This window comes from Triturus cristatus, chromosome 5_1 (assembly GCF_964204655.1).
Source record: "Triturus cristatus chromosome 5_1, aTriCri1.1, whole genome shotgun sequence".
Classification (NCBI taxonomy): Eukaryota; Metazoa; Chordata; class Amphibia; order Caudata; family Salamandridae; genus Triturus; species Triturus cristatus.
Genome location: NC_140587.1, coordinates 739,165,014 through 739,177,959, shown reverse-complemented (window position 1 = coordinate 739,177,959; position 12,946 = coordinate 739,165,014). Strand labels below are relative to the sequence as shown.

The following is a 12,946-nucleotide window of genomic DNA, read 5'->3' as shown; positions in this document are numbered from 1 at the left end:
CTTTGCATCTTTCCCACCAAGCTGTAATGCACAGCCTGGTGAGCAACATGCACAGACTCCCTGTCCCCATCTGAGCGCCGACCCATGGCGCTCGGACCAATCACAACGCAGTATTGTGATTGGCTGTGGGGATCCTGGGTGCTTCTTGGTTTGGACCTCGCCAAGAAGAGTGTCAACGCGACGAAGAGACGGCGACCATTTAAAAGGTAAGTGTTCTTTCTGTATTTTTTTTTTCAAGCACCCCCCCAGCCCAACACCCCAGTCCCCTGCCAGCCGCCACTGATCTCTGGTCATCTGCAATGGACTCTGGGTGCAGGGTGTAGACTTCCATCTTGCCTGCTGCTCATCCTCTGTATCCTCAGAACCAATTGCAGGTTGTTGGCATTTTTTAATGTCTGTTTCCATTTTTTAAACCGCGAACAGATCTTCAACTAGTTTGAGAAATATGTTTATGGTTCTTCAACATGGTCTGTCTATCTAAACCTTTTTTGTCGATTAAAAGCCATTTCCATTCTGCTGTGATTTCTCCTGATCGTTTGTGTGGATGCATGCCCCCATTGCTCCTCCTTGGCTCCCTATTATTTATATCAGACAACCCGGGGTTGAGAACGCGTCTCCAACCTTTCTCATCATATTGTGGTGGCTGCAGCAATATTTCCAAGCCATGAAAGCCACTAAGGTTGCAGTAGTTCTCGATTATACCAAAAATGCTAGATTTGCTTTAAGTTTCAAAATCGGTTCTCACAACACCAGTTCCTAACCCGGCAGTCAGAATATGTAGGAAATTAACCTTTTGAATGCCAAGCCTTGCCAACATGTTTTTGAAATGGATTATGAAGGTCTGGCAAATTTCACGCAGACTCGAACAGCTCTAAAATTAGCAGCTAATCAAAAAATCTATTTCCTGTGGAAAGTGCAACTTAACCATAACCACAGATTTTCTCCAACGTCTTTCCAATCGAAAAAACCTGCGTCACTCTGGGTCGACGTTTCTTTCGAACACTTCTGCATCACATTTGTGAGCCAGCCTTCACTAATCCATCGCACATGGTGTACAAAGGTACGGACACTGTGGCAAAGTCACATATGTTTCTGCTTTACATTGTAAATTCATGCTCAACATCTTATATGATACTATCACAAATGTACCAACCTCAAAAAAATTAAATCCCATATTAAAAAACCAAACCTGTTAAAGAAAGGAAAGCTTGTCACTCGTAAGGTTAATAACAATTACCTCATTAATGAAGTCCCCAATATCACCAGGATGAGGGGCCGCTGATCTGACGGGGTACTGGGGCTCTGCATGGATTGGCCTTTCGTCCATCCGGCGGATTCCCACAGGTTTGATGGTGTCTGGTTCCAGGGTATCAGGCTGCTGAAGCTGGCTCAAGTCATAGTCCTAAAGAGTCAAAGTACGCATGAGGTTATTCTAAGGGACTCTGCCAAAGGCCCTCATTTCAGAGCTGCAGTTCTATAGCCATGACCAGAAAGTGCTTCTTTTCCTTGGAAGCCCCTTCAGGATTCCCCACAATCACATGATTATCAGTGGCAACTCTGGGAAAACAATTACAAAACATCGAACAATAGGACTATGCTTCAAAGGGTCCATGTAGTGTGATAAATAACTTACGGGATGTATCATCTAAAAACTCTTGTGAAGTGTCATACTTTAATAAAATGTAAAAAAGTGCAATGTAAGGAAGTCACTTCAGTGTTTGGTGAACTGGAAAATGATGTCTTGTGATTCACATGCTATGAATTCCCCCAAAAATGTATATATTATAGGCCCTTCCCTCTTCTATCACTTTGCTATCCTTTTCAATCCAACTAACAGACTAACATGTCCAGCACTCAAATTAATTTTATGTTTCCCTATACTAATTCCCCACTAATCATGTTTGGGTTCCGGAGTAGCATTCTATCCGCCGAAAAGCGCTTCGACACCTCGTCAGTATTAATGCAAACCCTTCCCTCTTCTATCCCGCCACTATTCTTTTTTCAATCTAACTAACAAACTCATATATCCACCGCTCAAATTAATTTCATATCGCCCTATACTAATTCACAACTAATCCTTTTTGGGTTCCGGAGTAGCGTGCTACTCGCCGAAAAAGCGCTTTGACGCCTCGTCAGGGGTCGTAAGCATTAAATAAATGCAATTACAAATAGCAGTCGCTTTGCTAACTATGAGCAATGCCATTCAGAATGAGGTTTGCAAGAGCATGTGAATGTAAACAATTCTCTTTCTAGTGGCCACCTACTTGCCACTGCAGAAGAACTATATGAAAATTAGAGCATTTGTTTAAAAATGGAGTCTGAGGGTGTTTAAAATAAATGTTGCGAACCCAAATCACCAAGGTTTTTGCCATGGGCAGGTATCACTTACACCTGGCCATTCAGGTAGTAAAGCAGAAGTAAGCCACATAAGAGAACAATATTTGTGGATTAGGGCTGGAACAATTAATCGTGAGATGGCTATCTGGCTCTGCACGCCCAGATGCACACAAACATCTTGTAACTATCTGAGATATATTCAGTTTCAAAGTCTGATGTTCAGTCTCATTCTATGCTTTAAAGATCTCACTGCCTTGTTTCGCAGCACAGAACACGACACAGCCGTAAAAAATGGCATTTGCTTTCTCAAGATGCAAAGGTTTTTTGCAAAGGGTAGGAGGCGTTGCGGCAGGGAAGAAAGGGTTTGTGAGCACAGAGCTTATGGGAGGTACTCTAATCAGTTGTATATAAGTACAAACGTATTTTTACCCCCATTGCAATCATGGCATATTCATGCTTTCAACGCGACTCAGCGTGTGTCAAATGGGAAGTCGTATTTGTATACAATCCGACATGAGGCATTTAAAGCACAATGCTTTCACCAACAGCGCCTGCCGGGCGGAACTCATTTCAACATTAAGACGTAAAAATGTTTAGTTTAAAAGTGCTTATACTTGCCGCCGAGTGTGTAAAATAAGGAGGGAGCAAACTGTGAAAGAAAAACGCTTTTAGATGTGGCATTCATGCGGCGCGCTGGCAGGTTATTACTCGCTGATCTGCTCCTTAAGTTGCCACTGGCGCAGCTGTTTGCTTTTTGCTCGCCTTAGTCCAAAGCCGAGGTCTTGGGTTCTGCAAAGCTCCGGAGGGACTCGACACTTTATTCTTAAGGCTGTTCTGCATGAAGAAGCATAGGCACCTTGCTCTCAAACAGTTATAGTCGAGCAGCACGTCCAGTGCTTAATTTGAAAAATATTAAGAGGTCTGGCCAGGAGGCCACTGCAGCTTGCACCACCCATCGCCCTTGTCATCGCTGCCAAAACAACTACTAACCATCTCTCTCGCAGGTAAAAGTGACAGGTCAGATTATTCCAGGTCCCCAAAGCTAAAGGAGTGGCTGTGGAGGCAGGTATTAGCAGTTTTTTAATGTATATTGTTTTCCTAAACAACTGTTACACTGCTCATCTCTAAATTACATGAGCAGCACCACCATGTAAGAGACTGCACTTAGTGTGGTGTTGAAAATTAGGTGCCGGTGTCGAGCACCGGAAACCAATTAAGTGCCGGTGCTCAGCACCGGCTCAAATTAAGCACTGAGCACATTCTAGCAAAGGTCCACGTCTGTGACTGATCAGCATGCACCAGTGCTTAATTTGTAAAAAAATATGTGCCAGGGCCCTTATCAGGAGGCCACTGCGGCCTACACTGTCCCTGCTAGCGATACCAATGACAGTCCCAAACCATCACACTCCTACATGTGTGACAGTTCAGACTATTCCAGGGCCCCAAAGCTATTAGATTAGCAAGGGTGGCCAGTATTAGTCATTTTAACGTATATTGAATTGGTAAACATCTGTTGTTGTGCTCATTCTAAACCAGACAAAAAACCCACCATGTGGCACACTGTCATAAATGCCAGTGCTGCCAATTGGAGTGCTGGTGCTAAGCACCGGAAACCACCGGCTCAAATTAAGCACCGGCATGTACAGTGTCCTGGAATAGTTGGCAATCTAAACCAAGTGTTTTATTCTCGCTCACTGGACCAGAAGGGATGCTGTTCTAACTGTAGATGCTAAACCTCTCTGCCATACCTTATTACAGTAGGAATGGAAAGCAGTGCATAAGGCATTAACATGTGGCACAAGACCTTCTGGGTCATGGACACTGAAACACCTGTGCAAGAAACGGGCAGCTCTGTATTTCACACTCTTTCACTGCTCGCTTCCTCACATTCATAAAAAAGCAAAGGTTGTCCTGTTTGAGGGACCAACAGATATTACTTGCCTGATCCTCTTCTCCACCTCCTTCTTCGTCATACTTCAGAATGTTATCCCTTACGTCATCCTCGGGGTCAATGAGCAGCTGCTTGGCTTGTCGCTCCTTGTCGCGGCGTTTCATCCATACTACAAACATCAACACCAGGACTAGCGAAGGATGGAAGGAAACAAAAAAGGGTGTTACAATTTTTGGATAACCAATCTTAAAAAAATAATAGGTTCTATGGAGAATGTAGAGGAGAAAAATACAGGTATATATAAAAGAACCACTGAAGGAAAATGTGTGCCAAACATACATTTTTTGTTAAAGTGAGGAATTCTTCTGACTGAAGGAACTCATCATTTCGTAAATGTTGACACGAGCCTTACAATCACATTGTCATATGGTAAATATGAATAACACTCCCTTCAAGAATTACTACATATTTGTATTAAAAATGTAATATTCTTTTTTTCTGTAAATGTAAAATAAACTTTGCTTCACCATTTATTGAAAGCCCACATCACCACACAAAGAATCAAAGTTAAGTCAGCACGCACATTTGCACCACATGTGACAGTGCGTGACAAAACGGGCCTCTGAAGAGCAGGGAACCAGCTCAACAAATATTTTTCATAGGCACTGTTGTATGTCATTGGCTGTAAGTAAGGCTGCACTTTGTGCAAGCACCGTTTTTCACATTATTATGAAAGCAGATTTGTGGCGGTGGCAATATGTAAAATGTGTTTTGTTGCATTTAGTTACTGTGATTTGTTGTTTTTAATGCTGCATTACTGCAATGTGTCGCTGAGTTGTACTGTGGTTGTTGTGTTCCATTTTGTTTTGACGTGTTGTGCCCCATGTTTTTATGATGTTATTTTACTTTGTGTTCTGTAAAGACAATAGGGATGCCAATACAGACTGATATATTTCAAGCCAAAAGGAACACTCTCCTTCAAGGATTTATGACAAACAACCATTTACCGCATTCTACGGCGATGAAACAATACTGCTTCAGCTCAACTATTTAAGTCACCCGATAGCCCAAAATTGTGCCAGAGACCATGATTTAAATTATTTTACGTCCCCTTAATTTAAAGGGAAAGGAATATTTAGAGTCAATGCAGCTTGTGAACCAGTCAGAGCTGGAAATGGAGAATTCAAAAAGTTACTGAAGCTGCAACAAAGTTGCTTCATAGGGTGGCCCTGATCTTGCCAAGCAGGTCTAGGAAAAAGAAGCAAAGACAAAGCTGCATCTAATGTTTTTTTGTAAAGGGCATCGAGAAGTTCATGCAAAATCCAAGCAAGCACCAATTCGATTTACAGTGAAGGAGGGAACTCCAAATGCAACTATTTGAACTTCAGAATCAGCAGAAGGGAACTCTTCCCTTCTGGTGATTCTGAAATTCAATTTGGCAGGTTAGTTCCAATTCCACTAGAGTAAGGACACCAGTCCATCAAAAGTCTACCAGCCAATAAAAAAAATCAGTTTGCCTTCCGATCCCTTCTAATTTAGGGAGATAGTTACTCCTGTAAAGAAATTTATGGAAGGAGAAACTCAGGGACATATGGGGGAAGAGAATTTGTAATTGAAAAGAGAGAAAAACTTGGAAGCTAAGACATTAACAATATGTTGATCAAAAGTTTGGGAGAAAAGGTCAGACACCTGAATTTTGAGGTTTCTAATTTGTACGTTTTCCTTGTATTGTGCTTAAGTGAATATATATATATATATATATATATATATATATATATATATATATATATATATATATATATATATATATATATATATATATATATATATACATATCCTATAACTGACCTATTAGCTGTATTACGTAATGTGCCACGGGTGCACAAGGGGCTTGTGCATCGGCTTTCTTGGGGTACTTTGGTGTTACAGAATACCAATAAAACTGGCGACCAAGTAGTGCCATTGCTGTCCTAAAGGGGTGTTCCCTCATTTGCATGGAGGCATGGCCAGATGAAAATAAGGGAAACAACTTTGCCTCTGTTCATGTGCTGTATTATCGATATTGGCGCAGTGGCAAAGTAGCCGTCAGGACACTAGCTGTGTGCCCCCTGGAGCGGGGAAAGAGGGTCCAATGAACCACACCCAGACATCCCCCTACAGCCAGTCGCTGTCACTCACTGCACTCATCTGCAGGGTGGTGTCTGCCCCCTTTGAAAGGGCAGGATGAGTGTCACCTGCGCTGGGAAAAGTGGAAAAGTGACTTCAATTTGCTGGTCCGCCTTACACTAATGCGCTGCTCCCAGGGTGGCACGCATTCATGACTGCCAGGGGGCAGCATGTTATTAGTAATAGGGTGCAATGTCCTTGTTTGCACCTAGTGCACCTAGCCAAAGGTGTGCCATGGCATAACCAGGGACATTGTGAACTTACTGTAATACGGCTTCTAAGGCAAGCATTCGCAAATCTGCAGGAATCAAAGACTGATGCAATCTGACAGAGGAATATTATTCTTTGTTGAAAGCTATTTTTAATCAAACTGAAGCCATATTCTCTTTTACTTTTCCAGTGTTGGTGGCCTTTTGTAATGATAAGGAGTAGTACTTATCTTAGCAAGTGACAACCCTTCAAATTTAGTAAATTGCCTCCTAGTGACCTGCAGCCAAAGATTAGCTTTACTATGGACTGCATGTGGTACAATTGCGAGGAAGCGTTTTAATAATATCAAGAAAATAATACAGTTTATAATAATGTGCAAAATTAACGTGTAGGCTCTAATGAAAATTATAATATGTTTAAATGCACAAATTGTAGAAGGCAACCGTATTTACTTGTACTAGGCCTCAAATGGCTGAAGCAACATTGCCTGACAAGCTGACATGAATAGAAAATGCTTAATGTGCATAAAAGGTTTATTTTTTACCTTTCCATGGACATGTTTTTCATAATGAATAATAGCTGCTTTTATGTTTTCGTTTAATTATGTAAGTGTTTCTTCCTACACAATGATTGTTGCTAACAAATAAATAAATGTTTTAAATTAGAAAGACAGACATGAATGTCCCTCATGGGAAAGAAGTTTTAAGCCAGAAAATGTATAATGAATAGACAAGATGTAACCGCTAGATGACAAGAAGTAAGCGATATTGAAAGCTGCCATGTAGAGCCAATGGGTTTTCTGGGAGAAGGTGAGAGGTGATCATGTTCCCATAAGAGGATCGAAAGACGATTGGCTGGCTGAAGAAGGAAGAAAACCACGAGCTGCAACATCGATAAAATGTGTTGTCTATAAATGTGCATGTTCCCAGAGCAGATGCAGACACTTTGTACCCAAACTTATTGCCAGAGACTTTATCCATTTACTTTCCTCAGTTCACGCTGCTTTGAGACTCTACTGAGTTTCTTGAACCTCTCTTTATGAGAAGTTCTGCTTTGATCTATTCTTGATTTTTTTAGCTGATTTTTTATGCTAAAGCGTTATGCTTAGGTTCTCATTCTCTCTCGAACTGGAACATTTATGGGTTCTGACTGACACCTTTTCTTTCTCATTCCTAGAACCGGAATTCTTTCCTTTATGGTATGCGCTTCATGCATTATTATGATTTTTACTGACTAATACTGATTATCGATTTCTATTCATATTTGATGATTGAGATTAATACAATTTAATTTGTGACTTTAATAAAGATAAATTACTAAAAGATTGGATAAATAAAACCCTTCAATTCATAACAAACTCTCATTATTGACTGAAAATAGATTATTGATTATGATTATAATTTGTGAAGTGCAGCTCATGATCTTCTCTAAAACAGCAAAGATCCATTGGCTGTCAAAGAGAGCAGCGGGTGTTAGCCCTGATGCTGGTAAACCGAGATTTTAATTGAAAAATAATCCCTCCGCTCAAACAACAGCATCTACCTCACCAAGCCGTCTGATACCTAGCAGTTGCCTGTTCACTCTTTTGATGTTGGTGCAGAGATTTAGCTCTTTCAACTTGATTATCTAAAGTTAGTGAGTCACAATACTCAAGTGCTGTTAAATCGCCTGCTCACATTTTATGTTTTTTCTGCCACAGTCTTATCAATGAATCATGATTACTTAAAATAGGCTTCCAGAGACAGCAGAGATCCTTTAAATGTCTAGCCATTTTGTTTCATGTGTGCATGCATATTACTGGTGTCCTTCGAAGGTGCTGCTTATTTGACTTTGTATTCCTGGATAAGAGCAGAACCTCACTTATTGTAACGGAATCCATATCTAGCACACGTTCCGAATAGCGCATGAGACCAGCAGGCATTTTAAGGCGAGTGCTTGGGCCTCTTCACATGATAATATTACATCCAATTATTCCTGGATTTGGTGAAAAGAACTTTCATCCACACGGGTTAAAAACCTTGTTTTGGAAGTATACACTGTTGCAGTATTTGAGGGGAGATGAAAGAATAGCGCACAAAAGAGTTGTGCTATATGCTAACTGCACCAGTGAAAAGGAGCAAGGCAGCTGATAAGGTGGGGTTAGTTTTCCAGGTTTACGTCAGTGGTTCAAAGGATAAATTATAACTATATTAATCAAATTAGTGAAGATGCACACAAATTGGTTGTGAGGGAACATTGTTCAGCACAAAGAAAAACACAACAGAGAAAATATTAAAATAATGGGAATGCTTACTTAGAAGGATGATAATGCAGAGTAGGATCGCAATGATGGCACCAGTTCCCAAGCCCGCACCTACAATTGGGGCCACCCCGCTGCAGTCTCCATTGGTGTCACAAGAGCAGACCTTGACTCTGAGGACGGAAGTGTTGGACATGGGAGGATTTCCGGAATCGGTGATAATGATCTCAACTTTGTAAAGGCCACTCTCCAGGGATCCGCTCTTCAGAACGAGCTGAGCATGGTCACCTAGATAGGAAGACAACAAGTGAGGGGTTGAGAGACAAATCATACTGGTGCTGCAGGTTTTCAAAGGACAGAGGTAGAGAAATATAAAGACCAAACCACTGCTCATAATGAAAATAGCCATAACTTCAATTTTACCTCATGACATTGCAGTCTGAACTTGTTTTTCAAATAAAAAATGATGTAGATTGTTCCCCTAACAAAACATATTTCACAATCATCTTTTATCCAATAACCTTAGCTAATACGTATATTTATGAGAGTTATTTGCAGAGACCTACAAAGGTTATGCTCCAATTGGTATGTCATACAGGAAACAGAAGTCTATTTTTGCTATGTTTTTTTAAAATGTCCAGGAGTTTGCATATTTAATGAGAGAAGTTTCTTTTAGTATGTAGGAGTTCCCCAAATGGCATACTCCATTTCAAATGTGTTGGGTGGTGACTATCACCATGAAGTATGCCATGTCAGTAGTTTCTTTTCTGCATAGTTTGTTGTCAATTGCCCATTCACTAATGTGAGACAGGTGTCCAGGTATTATATGCTTGTGGCACTGATCTTATGACTTAAGGTGAGATTCAAGTTGTTGATATTGTAATGAATTCACAAATTCAATAGCTAGCTTCTCATCACCATCCCATATGATAAATAAATTGTTTATGTATCTTATCCACATTATGATGTGGGACGTATATCTCTTGTGTCCCTCTGTCCAGATCACAATGACATTGATTTTTGTAAAATACATAGTCGAGTCTATTGTGCTTCTTATAATTACAACAGTATTACTGAGGTCAAATGATTTATCATTGTTTGATTCTTGATATTACATAGTCATGTTTCTATGTTTTTTAAGTTTGGTGATTGGCAAGCGCGATTTATTTTCTAAAGTGGATGGAATCCACCCTTGAGAAAGGCTGTAAAGCCAAAACGCGTTCTCCTGGAATCTCTAATAAACCTATTTTCTCACCGTGAGGAGTGCTGTGGATTATTTTTTGATCTGGGAACAAAGTTAGAACTTAAATCTCCGGTACCATCAGAGTCTTGTACAGTATGGTGTTGTACAGTGGAGTATTATTATTTGTGAGAACACAGTGCATGGTAGAGTGGCGAGTTATAGTTAGTGTTGTCTGGTAAGCAAGCTAAAAAGACTGTGTACCGAGGTCAGCTACTTATTATAATATGAAGGTGGTGGATAAATTGTAATTAGAAGTTATAACTATAACTGGAAAAGTTTTAAAATTTGTGTAGTTTAAACTTGGTTTGTATAGGGAAAATAGGCTTTCCTAACTATAACTAAGCTTAAGCGGCTAATTAAGCCAACACTGCCTCGGTCCTGGGGCTGATCGACTTCTGGTCAGTGGTCCCGACCGCCTAATTAGGATGCGACCGAACACTGTTCGGTCACATTCCTACATTTCCCTATGAAAGCATGCATAACGGCCATAAACCAGCCGTAATACATGCTCCCATAGAGAAATGGGAGGTGCTGCTCATCCCTGCAGCCCGTGGGTGCAGGGATCAGGGGTGGTGTGCCAGGATCAACAGGGGAGCACCATGGTGCCCACTAGGGTCCCAACTGGAGGCCACACACTTAAGGTGGCCCTGCTGGGGGCCCCCAAACACGCTTTTCGACAGGGTTTCCATGTCGGACAGGCCGGCATGGAAACTATGCCGGAAACCGTACATCGTAATTCCAATGGCGGAAAGGCCTGTTCTTAGGGATTACGATCCGGTTCTGACTGGCCGACGGGCTCCTTGAGCCCTTCGGAAGCCATCCAGAATGACCGGCCGGTTTAGTTTCTGACTGTCAGCATTGCAATGCAGCTGTCAGAAACTAAACCGAGGGGGCGATTACGATGTGCATCGTAATCGCCCCCTTAACCTTTGATCTTTTTGAAAATATATATACATATATCTTCAAGGTAAGTGGTCAGTATCAGTAAATTCTATTTACTTCACAATATTTTGGTTGTCTATATTTTTGCTACAATATTCTCTTTACTGCGATATTTCTATAATCTATATGTTTGATACAAAACCCTCCTGTTGCATATGTCTAAAATATCTCAAATTCTGTTTTCCTACAAAAATAGTCCCAGTGAAAATAAAGAAAGACTATCTAATTTAGAAGGACAGTGGGTGCAGGGAACCCCCACTCCGCCACTCTCAGAACATCACAATATACTTCAGTAAATGCTGCACTGGAATACACTTTGAACCACGTGCTTTCACAGCACAGGGCCTGTTACATTTTCACAAAGCAGCTGTCTCACAGTACTTCTCCACAATAAACCTGGCAAGAGTTCCTCCCAGTGGAGTCAGAGATTCCTCAGCCTGACTGTGGCAGGGGGCTAAGACCACAATCGGTGAGACCCTCAATTGCTCCCCCCAAAACAGCACCAGTGATGGCTCAATATTTTGCGACACACTTAGAAATTAACACAGCAGCTGATTCCACATTTCTGTTTTTTAATGCCATGGCTGTGTGGAACTTCAGAAGATGGCACAGATCATTATTAGCGCTCCCAATTCAACTTCAGCCAATTTCCCAGAATGCCAATTCTACAGCCCAGTGTCATTTTTAAAAATGTTGTCCTTGCCGACCTTCTAATAAAACATACCTGATCTGACTGAATGCCTTCCCCCGTAAAAGAACTTAAGGCTGTGTTATCTCCAACTCTCAATAATACTTCCTCTAAGATACCTGGTGGCAAACACTCTATCAATCCCGAATTCCACTATCACATCCGTTGGGTGAGTGTTGTGGGTTCAAGTAGGAAGGAACTCTCTTGAGTGTGCAGTGGGCATTGGGGGACAGATGATTATTAGATAACAGAGAGTGGCAATTTACTGCACTACACATGCACACTTAAGTGGAGGTGTCTTTGCTGTTGCTTAGTCGATAATAACCTTAAGCACTCCTTGTCTATTGACCAACGATTTGTAGACAGAAACTGCATTGCATACACGATTGTGTTGTTACTCTCACTTCTTCCATTTCTGTGACCTCCTAACATGGAGACATTTTCAGGTTCTACTGGTAATTTGATTTTTGTATACTTCTCTTGTCAAAAAAGTAAGGCTTACCACCAACTTAAACTATATTCAACCTCACCGGTTGTATGTTAGATTAGTGAGCATAGAAGAACAAGAGGGACTTCACTTGAGATTACAAATGATCAGAACAAGTAGCTGTACTGAATTGTGCAGAAAAGGTCATATCAGTAGGGGTACAGTTTCCAAACAGATATCTGCATTGTAAACTGTCTTTTCCACTTATTTTCCCCCTACAAACAAATTAGTATTATGCGAGTCAAAAATAGAGATGCAAGCATTTTGATATAACTGCACCTTTCAATCACTGACCATTAGTCTACAGTTAAACCCTCTCATTTTCCCCAGTTGCAAATGCCCGGGTGGCATCTCTGATTATGGTGCTCCCATTTGTCTTTTCTAGCCTTGCTCCACTCAGCTCTATATTCTGTCTATCGCACAGAGGGTGGCACTATGCTCTTCCAACTAGATATGGTAATGGATTCAGGGACCAGGTCTACAAATTGAGCATCTGATAGAGCCATGAAACAGTATTCTAACATTGCTCTGGAAGATGCTTTAACACTAGGGCCCCACTACAGTGCGGGAGATGACAAGTGCAGGCGGATCAGATGTGCAAAGGTGCAACCTATATCAGCGTCACATAATCTCAAGGTATCCATCATTTACCTTTGTTTAAAACATATATTGAGTGATATCTGCATCAGTTTGTTGTTTGTGGCTGCATTCCTCCATCCACTCATTCGAAGACAACCGACGAG

The 12,946-nt window shown here is 41.1% G+C and overlaps 1 protein-coding gene across 2 annotated transcripts in view; it reads right to left on the bottom strand.

Moving 5' to 3' along the window:
* CDH2 (cadherin 2) overlaps positions 1–12,946 on the bottom strand; it is a 312,962-nt gene that overhangs the window by 15,767 nt on the left and 284,249 nt on the right. For both annotated transcript variants that reach the window (XM_085605715.1, XM_085605714.1), the window contains exons 13-15: positions 8,898–9,131; positions 4,279–4,418; positions 1,238–1,402 (exon numbers count right to left, since the gene is read on the bottom strand). In XM_085605715.1, coding sequence (XP_085461841.1) covers positions 1,238–1,402; positions 4,279–4,418; positions 8,898–9,131 — 539 coding nt within the window. The remainder of the gene's footprint in view (positions 1–1,237; positions 1,403–4,278; positions 4,419–8,897; positions 9,132–12,946) is intronic.